The sequence below is a fragment of the Lepisosteus platostomus genome, chromosome 6, assembly GCF_059453375.1.
Source record: "Lepisosteus platostomus isolate fLepPlt1 chromosome 6, fLepPlt1.hap1, whole genome shotgun sequence".
Lineage (NCBI taxonomy): Eukaryota > Metazoa > Chordata > Actinopteri > Semionotiformes > Lepisosteidae > Lepisosteus > Lepisosteus platostomus.
The window spans coordinates 26,426,923-26,452,459 of record NC_142616.1 but is presented as its reverse complement, the minus strand read 5'-3'; the positions used below and the strand labels follow the sequence as shown (position 1 = coordinate 26,452,459).

Here is a 25,537-nt window from a genome sequence, read left to right as displayed (position 1 = left end):
TATTTTCATTGTGTTTATCTTGTGTGTTTTTTATTGTTGTTGTTGCTGTTGTCACTCTGTAAAGCGCTTTGAGAAGCCACCTTTAAAGGCGCTATAAAAAATAAAGTTTATTATTATTATTTTAAAATACCACCACATTACTATTGTTACAGTTCTAATTATTTTCAGTTCCTAAACTTGATTAAGGTTTCCTTTTAATTACTGAATTTCATGAGAACTTTAAGATCTCCAACTTTTGAGAAGAAAAAAAACCTTACAAACGTTGCACCTTGTTACTGTAGGTCAGTTAAGGATTTAGCGAAGTAAAAACCCCAAGTGGAATTAAAGTCAGTAGTTGTGGGTCTCCCACGACCACAGTTGGGAACCCCTAGTATAGAATAGTTCCAATAGGCTAAGTAAACGTCTTAAAAATAATTATTATAAATATGTCTGACTTCTACAACTTCATGCAAAAGCATGCTAAAAAAGTATTTTCTCAATTACAGGAAGCAATTAAAACTGTAGATTATTAATGATCAATCGAAGGAATTTGTGCTAAACTTAATTTTTAAAAACCATGTATAATCTTTTTCAGATGTTGGATAGAGAAGATTTAGTACGCTTTTCTAAGGAGCCCAGTCCTCAGTATGTGTTCAGCCCTTATGACTTAGTAAGTACGTACTTTACACTAAGTACAGAAGATAGGGATGGGATAAAAATAATGTTGTATCATTACATGACTACTTATCTGTGCGTGCATTATAGACCTTAATGTACTTACCGTAATAAAAAAATACTTGTATGCATTAAAATCAGTTGTTCTTCGATTATTTAAAATGCTCCTTTGTAATTCTGTGTACACTAATTAGTGCTGATTTTTTTTTTTATCTTTTCAGTCAAAAGCAGAGACAGGAGATTTTTCCAGGAAACGAAAATGGATATTTAACAAAAAATGAAAAAAAACAACGGACATGAATAATAGATTACTTTCTTGTAAATGATTAATTTTTCATTCATTAACATGTGTCTGCAGAATATGTAACTAGCTTTAGTTACAAATTCAGAAAGTTACGAAGCTCGGTATCTCCTCGGTTTACCTGATTGTAATTCTATATTCTCCAATACATTTACAAATGGCATTGTGCACAAGTGCCTTAATAAAATGTTATTTGCCTTAAATACGTTCTTGCTTATCTTCTGTCAACATACACACCTATATTTCTTTAAAAATTAACATTACTATACATGCAAGAATATTGTAATCGTATTATCAACACATATGCACTATATCGTGTAATTTAACAGTGGGGGGGTTGGGGGAAACTGAAAGCTTTCTAGAGTAACATTTTTTATAGAACCCTCGGGTAAAATGACATTCCTGTTTAAAATAGCAAAAATAAAATCAGTACTATGAGTATATAGCAAGATGCTTTGTGCACATTTCTAACAACATTTGCAATTAAAAAATATATGACAAAAACATTTTCACCACCCTCCAAATAACCTTTACTTATTCTATATTTGTTTTTGTTTAAACCCCTCCTCTCGTCACCGCCAATAGGCCACCTGACCTGTCCGTTAAAACTTTCTTATCTCGCTCTGTGTGAACCCGCGCAATAAGATGCCTGACAGCCAATAAGAATCCTTCGCGCGGAATTTCAAAACTTTTTCAAATAAGGGGCGGCTACTCGCCAACTACTCTTAACCCACAACTGCTAGAAAATAGTCCCTCGGATTTTCATCAGATAATTATTAAAGTGAAGCCAAGTAGGAGGCGATTAGTACAAAATAATTTATTTTGTGCAGGTTTCGGGGGAGTAAATCTATGTTTATATTAAATGTCATGCTTAATCTTGCATTTGGACTTTTATTTTAGACCGCGCAGGGATACAGTTAGGGTAAACAAAGGTTGTGGAACTAGTGCGCCTACTGTAATGCGCGGTAAGATTTTATTCAAGGAACCTAGCGTGTAGAGACGTGTTGTAGAACACATCGGGTTTTATTTTGGATTTTAATTTTTAAAACCATTTTATTTTCCAACTTTTAATGGACAAGAAGACATCTTAAAACTCCTTTCAACATTTGACAGGTATGACGTTGATCCCTTTTAAGTACTTTTCACTGATATTGCTGGTTGCGATATATATTTCTAGAAATGTAGCTCGTTTAAACTGAAGTTGCCCGCCAATTTCGATTACTTTTTGTAAAAGGACTTAAAGTTGAAAAACTATTTCGTTTGAGAATATGGATAAGCTTTTGTGAAATGTAGTGCATGTTTAAGTTTTAGATTGTTTGCTTTTTAATGTTTCCGTATGTAGAAAACTGGAGATCAAGTTCCGATATTATTCTGATCATATACTTAGAAGTGCCGGACTTATACCCAATAGTGATTGTTTTTAGGAAGCAAAATAACAGTTGTCACCAAAAGCTTCATGAAACAAGCATATGTATCGGTTTGGTTAGGTGTCTAACGCCGATCTTGTCTGTGTTATGGGCGATATCTTTATCCAAATTCAGTGCTTTCTTGTAATCTAAACCGCGTATGTATTTTTTGTGTTCATGGCACATCGGGAATAGTCTCTTAGTAGCTATCTGTTCTGTGTAAGGCAGCGCAGTGGTGGCCCATTAGATTGGCTGAACTGGCTTGATTGCTGTTGTCTTTATTTTACTATTCTATTGCATATTTGCTTTATCGAATCAGCTAGTTAAACGACGAATAGATGCTTGAATGCCGTTCATGGCCTGATCTGTTGGAAGAGCCGATCTTCCGAATAAGAGATGTCAGTAAGGGAGAAAGCAGAGTATCGGTTCAGAATCGTGACTCGGAGCAGAGAGGGACGCTGCACAGAAACTCGGCTCTTTCCGTCCTGGCAGAGAGCGCCGAGAGATGGGCTGACTGTTACACGTGGTTTGCATCAGCGAACTACTACTGTACCTGGGCACTTTTTTTATAAGCTTAAAATTCTGAACTTTGATGTGTGGTGTATGTCGTAACCTCGAAGAAAGTATTAAAGCAGAGCTGTTTATTTTCCCAGCTCTTTTTCGTGCTTTGTGGGCGAGAGTTGTGCAGGTGACGATGCCGCTGCATGGGAAGATAGTGGTTATCAAGAGGAGTGGGGCAGACGGGACCGAGTTTCCGCTCACTGCGTCCTCCTGCTTGTTTGGAAGGTGAGTTTTCTTTTCTGAAAGATCCCCCTACGTTACAGATGGCAAAAATGCGCCCCGAGTTACTGAAGGTGTAGTAAAGCGAAAAATTGCGAAACATGGGTAACTGTCTTGAGGTTGTTGTCTGATGCTCAGAAGGAGGAATACAGTTGGAAATCTTGTGCTTAGCATAATGTGTAGAACTTTTATTTTAAAGCTATCTCCCATTGCCCATTTTAAAACCTTGCTCTGCTCCGGCTCTGTCCGTACAGGCAAAATGACTTTCATGTGTTTTACTGAGGACATTGAAAACCATTTGGTGCTTTATCTTTTCAAATTAGGAAACCAGATTGTGATATTCGGATTCAGCTGCCTCAGGTCTCTAAAGAACATTGTAAAGTTGAAGTGAACGAAAATAAAGAAGTAAGTAGATGAATTTTTGAAGGTAATGTAATTTGAAGTTTTTGTAAAAGCTACTGAAATATCTGCCTGTTATGATTGAAATGTTTTTCTTTGTTTCAGGTCATTGTGATAAATCTGAGTACGGTTAATCCCACGCTTTTAAATGGCGAAGCAGTAAAACAGTCGGCACTTCTAAAGCATGGAGATCTGATCACAATTATTGATCGTTCCTTTAGGTAAGTGTCTTTTCTGAAACTGATGCAAAGTCTGAAATCAAACCCTTGTTTTTGTTACTGGTGTCTACAGATTTAATGGGGAAAAAATCCTAATGTGACTTTTAACATGTCACTTGTTTTTTTTTTAAACGTTTCTAAGGTCATATCAGATGAGAAGAGACAAAAATACAGGAAATAGCATACAATTTACCTTTTGTTTGTATTATAAAAATGAAAATGGTGTTTTGGAGATGTAGATCCTCAAGTTATCTGTCTGCAATATCCAACTGAGAAGAAAATACTTGTATCTGATAAAATTGGTATTATTCCTTTCTTGTTTTATGGTTAGAAATACTATAATAAACATTTGTAAAACTAAAAACTCCTGTAAGTCCTAATGTACTTAATAGTATCTTCAGTTTTCTTTTTTGCTGACACTACTTTTTTTAAACTTCAGGTTTGAGTATCCACCAGAACAAACTCCTAAAAAGAGGAATCAGTCTGCAGTAGAAAAAAATGAAAAGCTTCAGGTATTTACTATTCTATTTACTATATAATTCCTTGTTAGTGCAATTTTCTTAAGAGGCAATATATGTTGTTTCAGCTAAGATGGTGACCATGTTTTAGGAAGATGACAGTTTGGCTAGAAATATGTGCGCAGTATGCTTTAACATTTAAAATGTCGTTCACACTTAGTGTGTAGTGCCCTTTTAAAGCAATGTGACATAAAACAGTTATATGGCAATGAAAAAAACTTAGTGATAGTTTGTGTTGCCCCAGTGATGCACACTGTTTGTTGTGTCTGCATAAAATATAAAAAGGAAAACATGAGGGACTAGTTGTATATTAGTATAGTCCTATTAATTGATATTAGTCCTTTTCCTGGTCTATAATGTGCCCTGTAAATATTGGGATATCCTAAAATTTAACATTTGTTTTTCAATTTGTTGCATGATAAATTTACAGGTGCTTCATGTTCAGCAGGTGAAAGATGCAGGTCGTTTGTCTTCTGGAAATAGAAGAACGTCAGCACAGATAACTTCAGGTTTGAAAAATTAACTGAACAACTCCCCTATTACTATATCTTTTTTTGGCTTTTACACACTTCTTTTCTCGTCCAAAAAAAAGCAGTCAGTGAAAATATAATTCAAAGAGTAAGGTCTTGCTTAATAGCATAACTGTTGATTGCATTTCTTGGTTTTCTCTCAAATTTCAGATCTCTGGAATTTGTTTGACCTCCTTTGTCAGCAATGAAAAGCAAGCTTTTCAAAGTTTACAGCAGCCTGGTTCCTTGATACAAACCAAATCATATTATTGATGCTGTTCCAGTGTAATTATTGAATTCAACTTTAGTTTTTAATACCAATCCGCTTTTGCTTCTCCTCTAGAAATCTTGTTCATTGAAAGGTGGCAAAGTTTGCTCCATGTAAGGTTAACCCATTTTGTACTGTTAAGAAACTGGTGAAAATCAGGAATTGACCGAGTCAATCAGAGAAATAATTATTCATAAGCCCCAGCTTGTACGTGATTTCTAACGATGTACCCAAAGCTGGTAACCAGGGGCATGTGAATTCTTTATTCTCTGGCACAGCTTTGTTAAGAGGAGTAATCCAGGCACACTTGGTTAAAACAAATATTTATTACAATAAACTACGCAAAACATACAACACAGTTACATTATATACAGTTTTTATTGACCAGGCGTTTCAGAGGCCTAACATTCTGGTCACCCAGAAAACCCCAGGCTGCAACTAAGCACTAAACTCTTGATATGCCTGCAGAGGCCTCACAAGAGATGAGCTGCCTTCTAACTAAATACAATGCAACCTGCAGTTAAATCTTTCTCTGCACCCCAGATGCCACAAAATAAATGAGAGCCTATATCCCTATTCATAATATGCACACTAATCAGGAAAGACATTTCTAACAGGTATCTTTTACCCAGAAAACCCAAGTTCCCTAAAAGCAGAATCACACACTCTAATAAGGTTCAAATGCAAAGGTTTGGTTTGGATAATCAAGAAGTAGGGGCTCTTGCCTGGTGCAAGCTTGCAAGTCCCAACTCCTCTGGACTCCTCTCTCTTCCCCCTGCTTCTCCTTGTTTCTTCCTCCACTCCCTCTCTCCTCCTTGTGATGTTATATTGTCTCTTTCTGTGCTGCTCCTTGCTAATTATTAATCCACAACTTACCTAGGTATACTGAGAGACACTTCTGAGTCACCTAAAGCTGTAACAATATCTTTTACTGCATTTACATGGTTCTGTTAACTCATTTTAATTACTTAGTGTCTTGCTTGGGTGATCTTCAATTTATTTTTATATAGCGCCTTTCACAAGGTTGCCCCAAGGCACTTGACAAAGCTGTGTGAAAATACATGACATTAAATTACAGAAAAAGAAAAAGCCAGAAGACAACGGAGGAGAGGAAACAAAAACTCCTCTGTAAGGAGTATAAAAACCTCTAGGGGTCCAAGGTCAACTGGCTGCCCAACCCCTCTGGGCATGCTAAGATTATACAATTCTAAAAAAGTACTAAATATGGAGTATTGGGTCTTCCATCATGTCCTTCTGTGAGCCAGTACTCCATGCAGATCTCTGTAGACCAGCAAATCCTCCTAAATGATAGCTGTATTTGCGAAGATCTTAATCAGACATTGCAACTTATACTGTTTGTCCAAGTTCATCGGTTTGTAGAACAAGATTTTACACTTGCCAACAGATGGTGACTGCTTTTACAGTAATGTATAATGTTCAGCATGTGAAACTTGCATGATGTGGAGGGGGATCTTAGCTACATTTCACTAAAGTTTTCAGACACTATTACACCTTTGCAAACTGATTTTTCACTGTTTTTTGGACCAGCAAAGTAATTGCTTTGTTGACTGGGTAGTATAGAATTTTTTTTTTTCAACAAACCTTTACACATTGCTATTTAGGAACTAAAGGCCCTTAGGTTTCTAAATACCATTTGATGCACTGAAGGGATGATGGTTCTTTGTTTATTTAAATGATGAAAGATTTCACTTTTGCATAATTGACATATTTTTAACCTCCAGTGATCGTCCAGTTGCCCAAAATATTTTAGTTTTCTTTTTTTCTAATCCAGGTGCTTTTGTTTCCTCCCACTTCCCAAGTAATGTGGTTTAAATTTAATTGGCTTCACTACTTTAACCCTCCTGAAGGAGTATGGGAAACTTCATACTTGGAACTGTTATAAACAGTTCTGGCTTTGGAGCTGTGGAGAAACAACTGCATCAGTTTGGAGTTGCTTCTCATTAGATTCTGCTTTGATAGTCTAGCAATTATTCACCTAGGAATTTTTGTATGTGTTGATTTGTGGCATTTTAGTTGTCCGTCTTCTTTATAAAGACCATCGCATATCTCATTGAACTTTTAGATTAGGGTACTTTACCCATCTTTGTCATGAATTGTAATAGCAATGTCAAAATAGAATTAGAAATTCTTAGTGACTTGTGAATTTATCATTACTGTCTCAAATTGTGTACATATTAAGCTATTCAAAGTGATTCATTGATTATATACAGCAAGTTTTACTTGAGATGGCACTCGCCTGAGTATGAAAAATGCTAATATCTTAAATGAGTTACAGAGGACTGGATGTCAACTAGCTCTCTTTTTTTGTTTTTGTGAACTGTAGTGAAATTTCTTTCATGTTGATGAGGGGGAAACTACATTGGTGCCCCCTTACGTGAAACACTCACCTTTTCAAACCTCTGGTTTGCTAATTTGGTGTGCACACTGATCCCCTAAAAATTGAGTGCTCCTTGAGTGTGGGCTGAGCTCTGATTTAACTCTCACCAAATGGGGTATAAAAGCCAACTGAAGAGTTCCATTATTTTCAAAAACACATAGAAAAAAATACTCAATATATGTTAATATTGTTGTAGTTAGTCTTCCTATTTTATTTTCATTAGTTCATTGGTTTTATAAAAAAATCAAATGTTATTGGGATCTTTTTCTCTACGTAGATTTTTTCAAAATGTTCTACTGCAAGTGTACATGTATCTTTAGGTTTAGCTAGAAATGTTAGTCTTGATTTAAGAGTGTTGAAAAGCATTGTCGTCAATTGATGTTTTAACATGACATGAAGTGCTACCATCTGGTTGCCACTTACCAATCTGTGAATTAAAAACATTAAGGGTATTACATGTACGATTTAGAGTCCCGTAGGATGTTAAGGCATGGAGTTAGAAGATGAATAATGGATTGAGACATTACCTAGGTTAAGAAAGGGCAAAATATTATACTATACCAGTAAACTAGCTTAGCCTATTTTCAAAAGTTGATTGAATTGGATTTTAATTTTAATATAGTAAATGGTTGTAGAGACCATGATGGTTAGCTTTCAGCTCCTGTGCTTTCCACATAGTTATCAGATTTCATTTTTATACACTGTTCTTAAAATGTTTGTAGTGTAATAGTGTTTTTTTTTTCTTTTACAGATGCTTCTTTTGATTTAAAAGAGGACCAGGACACTGGATGTGAACCTTCTAAAGATCAGGAGAGTGAAAATGCTGATTTGGGAGCAAAGGAACACAATCCGACTGAAAATAAGACAAAAAATTCTCCATTTTCTGAGCTTTATGAAATGGTCAAGCAAAATATTTTACCCCGTAATAGGAGAAGTTCTAAGAAATCTGAAAGATCACCATGGAAGGTATCCGGATGTGCAGATCCAAAGATACCATTGTCAGGATGTGAATCAAAGGAAAGTATGGACACCAAAGTGATAGAAATGGATAATCCTGTGGGTAAATCTGAAATTAATGAGGAGTTAAATGCTAAATGTGCCCCGTTACATGAAAGTACTAACGAAAAGACCCCAGCTAGAAACACACAGCCATTTGTTGGTAGTGATACGCTGGCTGAAAGGGAAACAAATCCTGCAGATTCCAGTGGAATAAGTATTGTATCTGCAGAAAGTTTAAATGGAAGGACACCTAAATCTACTCGGAAGAGTAGAAAACTGACATCTGAAACATCAGATATTGTTGCCAGTATTGAGGCTTCACTAAAAAACAAAGATGAAACAGCTGTAGAGATGCAGAAGGGTTCTTTCATGCCTTTCACAGGGTCCTCCATTGATGAAAAAAGTCCAAGAAAAAGTCGCCATATCCAGACTCCTGCAAAGTTGGCTGACATACCGAACAAATTAGAGGAGAAGACCATTTGTGTTTCTCAAAAGAAATTAAAACCAGGTACTCCTCAAAGGTGTCTTAATGCTGAAGAAGTGGTTAGACAAATTATTACTCCTGAAAATAAAATAAAAGAAGAGTTTGGTAATTTAGAAGAACCGAAAATGCCCAAAGGAAGAAAAAGTACACAAAATGAAACTGCACCAGCTGTATCTCTGCGTTCTGTATCCCCCAAAAATCAAAGGAGAAACAAGGCAGCAGAAGTACCAAACCAAAACAGCCCTGAAATCATCCAGAATGCACCACAATTAAGAGTATCGCCTAGAGGTTCAGCTCGCAAATCTCCAAGGAAGTCATCTGGAAAAATACAGCAACCCCAAGATACAATTGAAATTGAACCAGCAGCTCCATCTAGTGGGAAAAAGTTAGCGGTGATCACAGGTATGTCCATTTTGTTTTGCTTTGATTTTTATCAAAAATAGTGTTCCATATCTTTCTGAAACTTAAGTAGACTTTATACTATGGGTTTTTTAGAATAGTTGCTTTTTTGATACATGTTTGTTTTTTCTGATTAAACTGTCAGATGTAAAAAGAAACACAGGTGCGTTCATTGTAAAGTATGTTTTATGTACTTGAGATTTCATTGGAAAATGTTGCCAATCCAGAATTCATGTGGCTTTCCCTTGTGTAATATTCCAACATGATTGTACTTCATATATGAAGGTTTGGTACTTCTTCTTACAACTTAGTTCTGATCCAGATAGTACATATAAAAAGAAAATGTCGCTCAGGAATACTGTAATAAAACCTTTGCAACTGCACTGCCGAGCCCAACTTAGCAGCAAAGGCCCTATTGTCTTCAAACACCATGTCACTTACCATTGACATTACTAAATTATATCAGTATTAAGGAGAAAAGTATAAAAGGTTTTGTGAATGTTTTCTGTTTAGATAATCGAACATCTAGCAAGAAGCGCAAGAGTGGAGGATCCGAGGAGAAATCATTAGGGCCACCCCTGAAAAGAAAAAGGGTATCCTTTGGTGGCCACTTGAGTCCGGAACTTTTTGACAAACGCCTGCCTCCAAATTCCCCTTTGCGGAAAGGGGCCACACCACTGAGACGTGGACATTCCTTTGGCAGCAAACAACCTGCTTTGAGGAGGGCATCTACAGTTTGTGTTGTGAAACCTTTGATTAAGGTAGGTTTCTCTTTCTAGAATTCCTTTCCAAGATAATTGTTGTTGTTGTTCACCTATTTTTAACATAAAAGTGCTGACTTTACAGAAATGTTCTCAGATGTTGCAGAATTATTAATTGTTGTAGCTGCTTTTCTCTTCCATTCCTGTTTTCATCCTCAGTTTTGGGATGTTCAAAGAACATTCAACCATTGTGTAACACCCATCTTATTTTTGTGTAAGATAGTAAGCAGGTGAAATACAGCTATAATACTGTACGAACTAGAATATTAAAAGATACTCAGTTTCAGAAATCTTGCATCATCACCAGGCTGTATAATTATTTCACTAAATTTTATTAACTTAATGTTTTTTACAGGAGTTAAATGAAGAAAAAATACGTTTGAAAAAACAGAGTCCAAGAAAATCTCAGAGTCCAAGAAAATCTCAGAGTCCAAGAAAATCTCAGAGTCCAAGAAAATCTCAGAGTCCAAGAAAATCTCAGAGTCCAAGAAAAAAGCCTACACCTGCTAAAAAGTCCACAGAATTAGATACTGGAACACCTTCGAAATCTGATTGCCTTTCTTCACTACAGACTGTTGCTCCTGAGTCTATCTCAACACGGCGCATGAAATCTGCCTCCCCTGCTCTGTCTGTTTCAAAGTCTCTTTCACCGGCCCAGTCTGTGGGTAGCCCACGTGGCAGGAAGTCCCTCACAAATGCAGCAAGTTCAGCCTTCCCACCAAGTTCTTTGTCCAAGACTCCCTCGCCTAAGAGACGGTCTCGCTCTCCTGCTACTGAACAAATGTCTGCTGTTATTGCCAACATGCCTCATGGCCATGTATCTGGTGATATTCACTCACCCTCTTTTTCCAAGACCCCTTCTTCATCTAGAAAGGCAGCCAGCACACCTCATGAGAGAGCTGTCTCTAGTCCTGCCATAGCCAGCTCCCTTGACAGCTCTTTATGCAGTTCAGGCACTCCTGCTGCTTCTACAGCACGCTCTCTCTCTCTTGCAGACTCTGTAGCCAGCACACCTCATGGTAGGAGATCTGGTAGTGGTGCTGTGAAGACACCCTCCCCAGCTAACTGTTCACTTGACACCACACAGAGCAAGAAGACTCTACGTAGTACTGGGAAAATGCATTCAGCAGCAAATGTCCATCATAGCACAGAATCTCTAACTGGTGCTTGCAAGACCAATCTTTCTGTAGAGTTGTCTGCAGGTTATGTTAAAACGCCAACCCCTCCTAGAAAGTCTTCGACAGCTTCATCACCGAGCAAAACTCCAACAGTAAGAGGCCGCTTCTCTGTTTCGCGCATCAGCACTCCTTCACCTGTTGCTGATCAGAAAGAGAATGTAGCTGAAAGCATTGTTTCTGAACAGTTGAGTAGCATAGTAACACCTAAAGTTGAACCAAGAAGGAAAAGTATGAGATCCACATCAAAGAAATCTTCCAGCTTCCGAAGAAAGAGTGCAGTGCTTGATGCTGTTCGCTCAAGACGAAGCGGAGCTTCTAAAGCTAATTTAAAAGGTAAAAATTTAAAGGATGAAATGTGAATGCAGTCTTAATTTGTCATGGATGTCAAGATGTATCTTTCACTAACATTTTATTAGTGGCACTCACTGTACATTGATTGAAGTTCTTGGTTGATGTAACATACACCCAGAATAGTTTGCAAGTGAAATAGGAACAAAATTTAGTGAAATCTGGTGTAAAAGTGCAGACATTCAGGATATACAATCTTTTCTGTTCCCATTTTTTCTGTGTTTTAGTTACGCATTCCTGGGCTGATATTGTAAAGCATGGTGCTGCTAAATGCCAGGTGGGCATTCCTGGTAAGAAACGCAGAGTGAAAGGTAGAACCATGAAGAAAGTTCCAGCACAGACACCAAAGGTAAAGTTACATGGTTATCTCAAACTTCAGTTGTGTGGATGTTTGTGAAAAATATTTAGTTTTCTTGATGGTTTAGTATCTGACAACTAGTGTCGCAGAGAAGGGCTGAATTAAAAAAAAATCTTGCTCAAATCTGTATAAAAAGAATTAAATGCTCTGTATAAAAGACATTGAAAGAGATGCTTACTGGGTTTACTTGTGTGTGTGATGCAATTACAATACATTTGTGGATGAACAGGACACAGAATACCTTTGCTGCAAATTTAGTGTAAACTGTCATTAAGATAAAAAGTAGTTGGTTGTGTGCATGACAAACTACAAACATCTAGAACAATGCCTCTGCTTTCTTTTGGGAAACAAATTGTGTTATGGTACTTTAGTAAGATAGTTCCTTAACCTTTTTCATTCAGAATAATTGGAGGAGCAAAGACTAGTCCAACTAGTGGCAGCAGTAAGGTGGTTGCTGGCACTTGTTAAAAGTGAAATGAAGGGCTGTCAATTTATTATACTGAATGCAGAGAGGGCACTTGCACAAGATGGCCACACAAGATGGAAAATGGTATATTTGACTTTCATAGTCTTCCTTATTAAAAACAATAGATTCCCAACCAAACACATGTTGGATTTGTACATAGTTACATTTAAGATTGTTGTAATTCCTATGTCTGTAGGAACATTTTTGCCATAATAAAAAAACGCAGCCATTATTGCAGCCCTACATTCTTGTAAGAATTGTAGGTTCACGTATGATTTTTGGCTAGACCAAAGGTTTGTGTTCATAAATACCCAGTACCATCATGAGATTAACAAGTTTTTTTTTTTTACATTTATAAATTTCGGATTATAATTGCTTCAGTTTGAATAATGTTGGCTAAATGAACCATAACTTTAATGTTTCAATATTAAAATGTTTTTTTAGACTCCTGCTCAGAAGATACAACATTTTAGTACAGGACATGCAGATTCTCCAGTTACTATTGTCATTGGAAGAGCTCATACTAAAACTGTGCAGCAAGCTGGGTGTGTTCCAAAGCTGGTTCAGAACACTGCACTGATGAAAAAGACCATGGAAATGAATGAGAATTTAACAGGTTTGGTAACATTTTAAGAAACCCCAATTAGCACTCCAACTTCAGTGTTAACTGTTATTACATATTCCACATCATAAATACCATTTATATCCCTTTAGAAAGAATTTTGGCATTATACATAAAAGTTATTTAAGCATTTTATGTGGGTTTTAGAATGTTCTTTGGTACTAAAAAAAATACTTAATCTGAAGTTAAATTTAAATTTGATATGTATTCAGTTAAATTTAAGTTCATATGGAGTAATTTAAATTTCAAGATGAAGTGGAAAAGCAATTTACCCATGCAAGAATTACCTGGTTATTTTTAAAAATCCACTGAAGAGGCTTGTGATTTTTTTTATCTTGAAGGCTTATGTTTGCATTTTGAAGGATGATAATAAATCATTAATTTAATTAAAGCATTGTAAAAAGCATCTGTACTGTTATTCTTAATAAGTTTGCAGTGGTATAAAATCAGATCTCTGGGATCAAAATTTAATTACTACAAAATGAATTTGTTTACAGGAATTGCAGAAATGTTCAGCACACCTGTGAATGACCTACCAAAGCAAACTGGGAAATCTGGTGCCTGTTCTTCACCTTTGAAAGAAGCATCTGTTATGACTACCCCTGAAGAGACAGGTATATCATTGTAGCCAGTAATGTATGAATTCAGGTTTGGCTAAGGAAGGCTGGGCTAGACTGTGGTTTTTTTATGACTGGTGATTCTGTGAAGTTCGAGATTATTTTAAAGAAAATGTCAGTCATTATGGTAAAAAAAAAACCTCCAGAAATTAGGTTGTATATGCAAGAATGCTTAGTATTCACAACAAGTAATTTAAGTCCAGTATGACTAGTGGATGAGTGGTTATAAACCAAATTGATTCAGTGCCTGCCATCTTAATTTATACACCACCCAATGAAATGAAAACAAACAACATCATTGAATGAGTTGTGAAATTTGAAGCTTTGCTTAAGATTCTGCATTAGATGCTTCCATTATACTTCCAAAAAAGTAACATTTTTCTTGGATTTTTTTAATGGGATATTGGAGGTGTAAATAAGCATGCCCCGCATGTTTTCTGGACATATGGCTACACTGCAATGCTATCAAGATGACCATATAATATTTTTAGATTTTAAGCAGCACATTATCCAATACGTCAGTCTATGATGTTTGTGTTGCTGTTTTGCTTGGGGCAGACTAAAGGTTGAGGATTGTGCAGTAGACTTCTATTGGTATCCCTGGAACAATTCCCAGATCTTAGTGTGAGCTGAGAGTGGTCCTGCAGAAGAATTGGGTTTTACAGGACTTGCTGCTTGCAGAAGCCCGACATGCAGTGTGTAGGTGTAATGTTTTTATCCGAGTATGACTGTTGTTCGTGCTGGTAATTAACAAATGCAAGGCCTCGGTTTATTTTAAAATGTCTTTTGCATATTACTCTCTATCAGTGCAGGCATTTAGATATTTTTAGCTTGGATTTAATAGCCTGTTGAAGACATGTTTGGCATAAAAAGACTGATGCGCGCCCCAAAGCAAAAGGGTGAGGCGTGAATTTGGTATTGGCAGACTTGTAAAGTCCCCTAAGCAAAGGTTTCATTAGTTTGTGGTTAGTTACAGTAGTGGAAGTTTAAATGTTTACAATTCGTGCCATTCCTGTTACTAATCTGCACATTTACAATATTGTCAGTGTTTTTGTGGATTTATTAGTCTGTTCTTTTTACAGGTGAAATGGTTGTCTCCCCTTTAAGTCCTACTAGTACCATTAAGCGAGGAAGGTACAACAAGGATGCTGTTTCTCGTCTTCTTCAACAAGAAAAGGATTGTAGTTTAGTTAGTATTGAGACTTATCATGAGAAGCTGTCCTTCTGTGATGTGTCTGTTCAGGATTTAGTGACAACTCCTAAGGAAAGGGTTGAGCATGTAGAAACGCTTCCTTTAGAAAGCGGTGAAAAAGCCACAAGACCAAAAAGGACTAGAACACCCAGCCAGAAGACAGAGCCGTTGATGCCTTTAACAGGAGTTAAGAGAATAATGAAAACTCCAAAAGAGAAGACAAAACAGGTTGAAGATCTAAGAGGTCTCAAAAGGCTACTGAAGACTCCCAGAATGCCAAAATCAGCTGTAGTTGAAGATCTTGTTGGAGTGAAGAGACTATTTAAGACACCCAGACAGAAGAGTGAACCAGTGGAGGACATAGCTGGAGTGCAAAAAATGATGAAAATGCCAAAAGTGAAGGGAGTCCCAGTGGATGATATAGTTTGCCTGAAAAGATCGTTAGGTACTCCTAAGCAAAAGGGCGAGCCTGTTGAAGACATGGTTGCCGTAAAACGATTGTTGCGCACCCCTAAGCTAAAAGGCGAGCCTGTTGAAGACATGGTTGCCGTAAAACGATTGTTGCGCACCCCTAAGCTAAAGGGCGAGCCTGTTGAAGACATGGTCGGCGTAAAACGATTGTTGCGCACCCCAAAGCAAAAGGGCGAGCCTGTTGAAGACATGGTCGGCGTAAAACGATTGTTGCGTACCCCTAAGCAAAAGGGCGAGCCTGTTGAAGACATGGTCGGCGTAAAACGATTGTTGCGCACCCCTAAGCAAAAGGGCGAGCCTGTTGAGCATGATTTTGGTATCCGCAGACTTGTAAAGTCCCCTAAGCAAAGAAGTATCCCAGTTGAGGACTTCACAGGGCTACCAGAACTTATGCAAGAGCCATTGCAAAACACTGACCGTGATGCAGACTTTGGTAGAGCAGGGGAACCATCTAAAGCAAAGGCAAGTATATGCAGGGTTTGAATAATTATGTAGTATTTGGGTCCATATGAGGCTGTTTTGCTATTCTTTAACTATGTTAACTATGTTTCAAAGTCATTACAGATTTTGAATTTGTCATGGCTTGAGTCCTGACACGGTTTCAAACCATATAAAATATTTAACTTTTCCATAATCTGGGCAGTTTTCTCATTACTGCTTAGTAGATATTACTTAAATTTCTGAATTGCTTTTTTTTCCTTGTATTTATACTGTGATTATTTTCCACCCAGTATCTCTACCTTGTATTCTTTTACATAGGTCAACATTGGTCAGCAGTTGATGCAGTATCTACATTTTGGGTATTGCTTTCTTAAATGATGTAATCCATGGTTGACAATATATTGCTGATGGTTTTACAAACGTAAAAAGCATACATTTGCTAATGACTTCTGACATTTCTGGTTGCTTTGAATAAATGAAAATAAGCTCTGAACACAGGCTGTTGTGTAAATATGTGTATTTAATGCAATAGAGATCTGTTTTTGTGTAAGAAATTGAAGGATGAATACTGTTTTAAGCTTCTGTTTATTTTCTACTGCTGGACATAATTTATCTTTATAAAAATTACATTTTTGTCTTGTACTTTTTTTTTAGATATTGGAACAAGTCCTTTCTCCTAAAGAAGGCAAAACTTCAGGGAGACTTGCAGAGGGAGGTGTTGGTGAGTATTGAAGCTGTTTTTAAACTTTTTACTGGCCTTTCCTTCATTTTCACTGCAATTATTTAATTTCTCATTTATAAAAAGTGGTGGATGAAGAACATCAATATTGAGTCTGATATTTCTGCTGAAAATCTTTCTTCAGTTCTTTCACTGCCAGACTACTTTGATACAGTGTCCCTAAAGAGCTTTTATTTGACTGTTATGTATAGTAGATGTTATGTATAGCATTGGTACTATTTTTAAAAGATGTCGCTCAATAGAAGCCGCTTTTCAAAAAATACCTGAAGAAGTTGCGTACTGTCCATTTCCAAACGGTTTTGTGGTGGTCAATTATATCACAACATTGTGCCCAACCCCCATTTCTATTGTGTATACAGTATATACCCACGTTTGGGATGGTTACATCAGTGAAGTATGTTTTGAGTCACGAGGACATAACCATTTCTGAGTAAAAAAAAATTTATAAGAAATGAAATGCAGAAAGACATCTTTCCATGGATTAATTTTCTTAACGTATCTACAGATGGTAACAGTATTCTCTTTAAAGTATTTCTGAACTTTGTCTAGAAGGGGGTGTACAAAGTCTCGTAACCTGAATGAGCTGTTTTTACTTGCAGGCTTCTGGCATAATTAGAAGTGTACTTTCATCCATCCAAATTCTAATTGCCTCTTTCAATTCAGAGTCGTGGGGGTGCTGGAACCTATTCTAGCAAGCAGCAGGTTAAAGACGGGGTTCACCTTGAATGCAAGTCCATCACAGGGTAGACAGACAGACACAGACACCAGGGCCAGTTTTGCCAGAAGCCGAATGAGACCCACACAAACACGGGGAGAAAACACCCAGGTCTTGAATGTAACCCAGGGCCCCAGCACTATGAAGCAGAAATACTAACCACTGTGCAACCATGCTTCCAAAATTAACTTTGTCGAATATATGTGGTTCTGCAACAAACCACTTAAATTAGAATCTCCACATTTTCTGTTACTGTTTCATATATATTATTGAAGGAATTTATCTGAGTCTTTAAAAAAACATGACTCTGCATCTTACATTAAGCTGTTTATTTTACAGAAACAAAAGAACCGCCTGCTAAAATTAACTGTGAGGAGCTTCAAGAGGATAGACCCACTGAAATATCTGTGCCTTTGTCACCCAAAAAGCTTAGAAGGGGAAGGAAACCACGGCAAAATCTAGAAGCTCCTAATGAAAAGCTGGCAGGAAGTGGACTTAACACTGCTGAATCAAAGAGTTCACCTCATGATATCATGGAAAATAAGGCTGCATTATTTTCTCCTAAGACATCAAAAAGAGGAAGGAAAATAACTGTTGATCGGGCTGAAGTGTCAGTAGAAGATCCTTCTGAAAAAAACCCTTTTGTATCTAAAGAGAACAAAAATGCAGAAAAGGTTGATCAGCATGCTTCAGGTGCCCTTAGATCGGAAAGTGAAAATGTGATTGAAGTTGAACACACGGATGCAAGCAATTTAGAAGACATTCAGATGTCTCGGGTTCCTGGAAAGAGGCCCTGTCGTCGTAAAATCACAGGAAAAGTCGAAACCTCTGATAAGAAATCAAGAGGGAGGAAGCCGAAACAGAATGTCTGTCATCAAACCTCAAAAGAAGCTTCTCTTGAAAATCTTTTGGTAGGTATTATGAAGACCTCTGAATTAAGAACATGTGAAATTACAAACTGTGCTGACAAAGCAACTACCACCTCCTCTGCTCCTGTTAAAATTTCTACAAGAGGTAGGAAGTCTAATAAAAGTACTGAACAGACTCAAAAAGTAGGGGCTACATCTCCCTCAGCAATAAGACGTGAAGGGACAAGTACTACAGCTGTAGAGAAGGCTTCATCCCCTGTTCCGGTAAGAAAATCTCGAAGGGGGGGGAAAGCTAAACAAAATCTGGAGGACGTAGAAGAAATCAAACTGATGCATTCTGAAAAAAGCCTTGCTGAAACCTTGGTGACACCGCCAACACTGAAACGTTTAGGTTGTAATAACACTGTAGATGCTAATGAAATACTGGTAACTGCTTCCCCAGCTCCTGTAAAGAGAGGTAGAAGAGGAAGAAAGAGTAAAGCGATTTTAAATCAAGATTTTAAATCCAGTGGAGTAGAGAACATATCTAAAACTGAAACCAGCACTTCAACTGAAAGTCTTTCTGAAAAGACTGAGGTTGAGATGACTGGTTCAACAAACAAGAAATCTGGAAGAGGGAGGAAGGCAGGTGGTTTTGTGCATGATAAAGATCAGACAAGGACAGTGATGCAGTCTAGCAAGGCTAAGAAGACATCAAATGATATAGACAAAACAGAAACTTCAGCCTCTGTGAAGAAACTTAAAACAGTTGCAGCACAGCCATCCAAAGAAAAGGCTGTTTCAGAAGTATCCTCTTCGGCCATTTCATCTTCCTCAGTGAGTGACTCGGTGGACTCTGCAGAATCTTCGGTTCCAAATATGCAAAATGCAAGAGGGAGAAAACGAAGGGCTACCACTCAAACAAACAAGGAAGCATTGCACAATATTGCTGAATCTACATCCCACAAAAATGGACCTGTCCAGGAAAACTTGATTTCTGACAACAAGTTGGAAAGTGAGGGGGAAAATAAATTCCAAAAAGATGAAATGAAAAGGATTTATCCAAAGAAAAATGTAAGTTGGAATTCTGTATTAACAGTAACTCCAAGTAAAGGAAAGTCTTGCAGAGGCAGGAAGCCAAACACAAAATTATCTACCAAAATCCAACCTGGCGAGGTGGAGATAGCCAGTTTTTCCACTGATTCTTTGACCGCCTCAGAGTTAACTCCTGACCAGGCAGATGGAAATCTAGACCAGAAACATTCAGATAAAACATCTTCTGAAAGACAAGTAAGAGCATCACGAAGGCACATGGCTAAATCTGACATTACAAATGGAGATCTTGATTCTGTTAAAAAAAGAGGAATAAAAAGAAAACTGACCAGTGAACAGGTTGCTAAAGCAATCGCAGAAGAGTCATTATCTGAAGCTTCAGATATGGGGGTCCCTCCAAAGAAGACCAGAAGTAGGATGACAAAGTCTAGTATTTCATCCATCCCTGTCCAAACTCAAGAGATCTGTGCTGTGCCTGAAAAAAAAGGAAGGGTGACAAAACTGTCAGCACAGCATAATGAAACAATGGCCAAAAAAAATGTTAAAGATCAGATTGTAGAAGAAAGGGAGGCTCAGCCCAAAGAAATTACACTGAAACTTGCTGGAAAGCTAAAGACGCCGGTAGGAGTCGGAAACCCAGGTGATTTACCCAGGATAACCAGAGGGCGGCGTGCAGCTAAAGCAGATAATGCAGCAGTCAAAGAATGTAAAAGTAAGTATTGGCTCATGAGGAAATGTACTACATGCCAGCTGCACATATTTAAATAAGTATAGGAGTTGAAAGGGTTGCAGCTAGTGATTGTTTGCCTTGAATTGCTTCTCCCAGTGATAAATGAAAACTTTCAAGTTAATGCATGGAAAACTATGCCTATAAAACCAATTGTATTTTATATTTAAACTGATGTACTTTCATCATTATTGATTCCTTAATATGTACTGAGATAAAAAAAAGTTTCACTTAACACCTGCAACAAACTAATCAGAAAGATATTTTCATAGCAGATTCATTGTTTTATGGATATACATTGGTAACTTCATTATACAGGTTAGCATTTACAGAACTACTGCACCGTATGAATTTTTTGTATCTTTCACTATGCACTTTGATTTGGGGGACATGCTTCCAGACGTGGGGTGTGTTATAATGTTTATGGCTGGGTGCTGTCAAAAGTGACATGCCAGTAAAGGATACGGCCATTGTTGTGAGCTGCAAGTGTACACTTTATTAGGTTGTAGATAGCTTGTTCAAGAAAGCATACGTTATTCCATTTTCTTCCACAAATGTTCAAAGGGATTTGAATCTGAAAAGTAGACAGTCAACAGAAATCATTTCACATATCTCAAGAAAGAAGTCAGTACTTTATCGTGTAGACACCTGCTCAGATGATCAAACCCATGGACCTTCCTGTTGATTGGTCTTTTGTCCACAACAGTTAGTTGTGCACATCTACATCACAAATCCACTCATTCTTTGTTAAAAAGGACTTTTGTTAAAAAGGGACTTTTTGTAGTCTGCAACATGCTTATGGCACAAAAACAATGCTCTCTTGACATGGAGGTAATGATGAGTTTTGTGCATACTTTCTTGGCTTACATAAGATATAGAATTTAGTAGATTAAATCCCATATTGCCTTTATCTAATTAACTTGATAATTGGGTATATTTGTGTTAATGTAACAGTCATTTGGGTATATCCTGGTCAATCATGGATTAAAATGATGCCAGAACTGTTTAATATTTAAAATCAGTATGTTTTATTTTCCCTAAAACATACATATTTTCATTTTATCATTATAGCTACAATTCATTTCAGATATAAAATTAACCCTGTCTTGATAGCTGTACTTTACATAAAATATTCAGATATTCAGGTTTCAGCTTGTTGGAAATGGGAGTAGTTATTTAGGCCATATAAGACTACTGTGTGGAAATTTGTTTGGAAATGCTTTTTTACTTATATTCCTTTATCTCTTTTATTAGCAGATGTGGATGTTGCTGAAAGTACAATACGAGGAAGAAGAGCCGGGTTACAAAAAAAGGTGGAGAATGTAAAACAAGCTGAAGCCAAGACTGTCAGGCGTACAAGGAGAAAATAATTTAAGGACTTTTTGTATATATTTCGGATTTAATTTTTTGCAGTTTTGTAAACTGTCTGCTTAATCGTTCTTGAGCTGTAAATGCAATTTTCAATTTTAATAGATTTTTTTTAATGTTGTCTCCTGTCTTTTCTTTGGGCTTTGTGCCAGGACAAGGTATTTTTGTATATTTGCAATGTTTTATGCAGTTGAGCATACAATATTTGCTTAAGTCTAGGGGTTTCCTACAGAACTTTATAAAATGCAGAAACTTATTTTGTTATACTTAAGATGTCTAATGAAATTTAAGATTATGTATTTTAAACATTTTCAGAAATGTCATTTTCTACCATTATAAAATAAATTTTGTAGCTTTTTGTTAATTTCATACTGTTGCTTAATCTTGTTTAGGTCGCAAATGTTAGTAATAGTGCTCTCTAATTGTACAGACCAACTTTTGACTTGGATCATAATTTCAGATCATTCCCTGCAATGCCGTCAATAACTTCTTATCACATGTGAATACTATCAATATATTAAGCAATTCAGTGAAATGTATGGAACTTTTATTTAAAATAGTTCCTTAGAGACTTGTACAAGAAATGATTTACATTATTAATTTTTTGGATGGCTTTTGGGATCATTTTAGTAGTAGTTTGAAGTAGTTTTGTGCTTAGTCTGAACAGTTTTGTGGACATTGCATTCTTATTTTATCTGTATGAGCTTTGGAAACACTTAAAATTCAGAATTGTTAAAGACATTTTTCATTGGTTGTTTTCTATTTAAGCTAATGCACAGAGTGACGAAAAACCATCCCATCATGAACCATATCCTACCTCCAGTAATCCATCATAAAGCAGTACAGTAGTAAAGATGATAAATAAATAACATTTTTAAACTTTGTAAATGAGCCATTTGGTGTTTCATCTAGCTAAGTTTGTTTCCATAACAAAATACCAATGTGTTCATTTGTGTTCTTTCACACATTAATTTGTTAGTGCTTGATGTGGCTTCAAGTAAAGTTTGCTTCATTTGAAGTTAGTTACCACTGATGACCTAGTCATAAAAAGATTTTAATCAAATTAAATTTGCTAAGACCATTTATCTGCTACAAAAGGTTGTGATCTTCAGCATTTTGTAGTGTGAAAGCTAGATGTATTTAAGGTCACCTGGGAATTCTTGACCAAGTTGTGAAAGTGTTATCACAAACTTTCATTTTTGTTCAGTATAGCATATTCTTAAAACAATACATAAAAATAATTTCACAAATACAGAACAGATGGATATTCACACAATACTTGTATGTAGTCACCCGAGCAGGCTGGTCTTCAAAAATAAAGTGGATAAAATGATCTGCCATTCTTCAATGTCATGTTTTTAACAGCAGCGTTATGTATTGCCCTTTGCGTTAAATTCACAATTTATCAAAATGCAAAACTTCAGACATACATGAAATATAGACCTATACATATGTTTTCATTTACAGATGAGTTTTGATATTGCACAATTTGCTCTTAGGTGCTTGTCCAGGAAGATAATATGCTTACTTTGAATCCAGCTCCATTCAATCTAGTTTGTCACCTTCTGAAGGCAAGATACATGTAGTGTATAAACATTTGAAACATTTGGATCTTTTAAATAACACTTGGGTTCGTGTATAATAATGGTGGATGATTACATTATACATTTTTTTATATTAACTAAATAATGTTATCTTTGGAAGGGTGTGCTCTCTTAAGTATCTTTAAAAGACCATTTCAAGCTTAGCACTGTTTTTGTTGGTTTTGTATTAAAATGTGTTTGTACCTTATTGTAATGTTATTTCACCCCTTTTTTATCCTATACTTTGAAGTCAAGAAAGTAAAATATCTTATATGTAGGCCTCTTATTTAATTGAAACTTGCAAAAAAATCAAAGCATTTTGTCTTAAATGTTGAAGGTGAGTATAAATTTGGTATCTTTTATTTCAACACTACTATATTTTGTTGCACAGAAAGATATTTTATGTGGTTTAAGCCTATTAAATTGTTCTTAAAAGGATTGTAGAAGTGCAGAGAAAGGTGACCAGTAATAGTAAAGTTGTTAATCAGTCTTATTTTTTTCATATTAGTAATTGGTTTTTTGATGATCTTTGGGTTGACGTTGATAAGCTGTTCTTCATAATGTTCTAATTAGACAATATGTAAACTTTGGCATTCAGTACTCTCCTAGTGGCTTTTTCAAATGATGTTTGTAAAATTTGTAATTTCATATTAGAGATTAAAAATTAAAAACTGCAGGAGACTAACATTAAAATGAGAATTCATTTCAGGCAAAGCCCTATAGACAAAATTCACCCTAATAGAATTGTGCATTAGGGGCTGTGAATCATGATCTATATTCACACAGGGGAAGACTTGTCAAAACCAGTATTGTTAGTCGGGAGTTGTATGCACACTACTAAGCCCATCAGAGAAGTCACTTTAGGGAGAATGTGAACATTATCAAAGAACAGTAAATTAGCAAGAAATTAAAGCATATACTCTTGCATTTTCAAAACAAAAGATTCCTTCATTAAAAACCTTTCATCAGTGGTTTAATATTCATAGCTGTAATTTACATAACGAAATCAGTTTTCACTGATGAGAGACGACTAAAGTTCTTTTTCTAATTTCTGTTTGAATGTGTGCTCTATTTTTGATTAAAAATTCTTTCCACCAGTTGCACATAGCTGAATGTATTTGGTAAGTTATCTTATTTCAGTGCATAATAAGACTAACGAGTGTGAGTAGTTATCTGAAAAGGAGCTTGGGTCATAGAGAGGGGTGAGAAAATTTTCAGTGTACAGTTAAAAACCAAATGCTTCTAGGTTTCATTCATTATGCAGAGACAAATTTATTAATTTAATTTTATTTTATTAATGGTAAGAATTTTATTGTCCTGAAGGTATATATATATACACCTTTCTTACCAAAGACATTTTGTTTTCACATATTCTCTTTCTAAAGCTCTGTGTTAATATTTAAAACAATGATAATAGGGATACAGCTGCTAAATGGATTTAAGTTAACATTTTTGGATTAAGTAACTAAATGACACCTTGAGCATTCTGTAGTCATTTATCTAGTATTAAAGACTAGTAAGGACAAATTACTTACGGGATATGTAAACCACTTTTATACTGTGGTTAATTAATATGGACAATGTAGAATCATCAGTTAAAGGTGCCAGGCTTAATCGTGGAGAAAGGTTTCATAGAATATTAATGGCAGCTTACATTAGCAGCACCTGAGGTGTGTGCAAAGTTACATTTTACTAACTTCCTCACATTGATTATTCTAAAATTCTTATTTTTGTTAAAGAATCTTATGTTGAATGTCTATTATTGTAATGTGCATAATGATGACTAAAAAAATATAACATTTGATGCATTAAAATAAAACATTAACAGTTTGCTAAACATTGTTTTGAACTTCATGTGTGGACTTCAGAGGAGACAAAATGCCTTATATTGGTTGTTAATGAGTATACAAGGTTTTGTCAGTAAGAGTGGAATTTAATTATTCTAAACCTACCTGTTGAACAGATACAGTATGAGTGTGCCCCAGTTAATTTTAACACAAACCTCATGGCCATTCCTCCCTTATATAACCTGGCTTGTATTCCTAGTTTGGCTCTCAACACCTCTTATAAACCTAAAGTCCCCCAAAAGCTATCAGCTTATAATATTCTTCTTATAACTGTACTGAACTGTTTCCAGGAATATTGCCCACAACTGGCATTTTCTTCATTAAGGACTTGGTTAATTGCATGGCTTAAACACAAAACAGCTTGTATCTTTATGTTTCCAAATTTAATTTAACCTTAGTTTCTCCTTTGGAGACCCCTGGTGTATCTTCACTTTGTTTACCACAAATTAAACTTTAGCTGATTGTTTACAAGACGCAGTGCCCCAGCGCATTTCTATAGTATTTTTTTAATAATTGCAGAGCAGGGATTCATATGCATGTGGCCCTCATCTGCATTAAAATTATACAATTAACTTTTGATTAACCAGCTCGTTCGTTTTTTTTTCTTTCCTTGCACTGGAGTGTATTGGATACTCTGCATTTCAATAAATACCTTTAAATTGGGAGCAGACCTTTCATTAAAAACCTTCGACTCGGGCTAAACAACAACATTGGCAGATAATCAGGGTCAAGACAATAGGAGAGGCTGCCAGGCTAGAATGTCATCTTTAAATATAACAGCAAAGATAAAAGCGTCCAGATTGTGCCTTATCAAAACACAAAAAAATCAAAGCTCTTGTGTCCGTGGCAAAATGCCAAGTGCTGGTGTCT

At 36.2% G+C, this 25,537-nt stretch overlaps 1 protein-coding gene across 5 annotated transcripts; it reads left to right on the top strand.

Moving 5' to 3' along the window:
* The first annotated feature begins 1,783 nt into the window (after positions 1 to 1,783).
* mki67 (marker of proliferation Ki-67) lies at positions 1,784 to 23,919 on the top strand. 5 transcript variants are annotated; one of them, XM_088635079.1, is made up of 17 exons: positions 1,786 to 2,068; positions 3,015 to 3,147; positions 3,465 to 3,546; positions 3,646 to 3,761; positions 4,198 to 4,270; positions 4,707 to 4,785; positions 8,203 to 9,336; positions 9,847 to 10,094; positions 10,450 to 11,605; positions 11,848 to 11,969; positions 12,889 to 13,060; positions 13,564 to 13,680; positions 14,766 to 15,808; positions 16,442 to 16,508; positions 17,581 to 17,733; positions 17,770 to 19,854; positions 21,124 to 23,919. In XM_088635079.1, the coding sequence occupies exons 2-17, from the start codon at positions 3,056 to 3,058 to the stop codon at positions 21,237 to 21,239; spliced, it is 6,855 nt and encodes a 2,284-aa protein (XP_088491205.1). In that variant the 5' UTR covers positions 1,786 to 2,068; positions 3,015 to 3,055; the 3' UTR covers positions 21,240 to 23,919. The 5 variants fall into 5 exon arrangements, with proteins under 5 accessions (XP_088491202.1, XP_088491205.1, XP_088491204.1 ...); XM_088635076.1 differs by having other exon boundaries at positions 1,784 to 2,068; positions 17,581 to 19,854; positions 21,127 to 23,919; XM_088635078.1 differs by having other exon boundaries at positions 1,787 to 2,068; positions 4,725 to 4,785; positions 17,581 to 19,854.
* Positions 23,920 to 25,537: the final 1,618 nt, after the last annotated feature.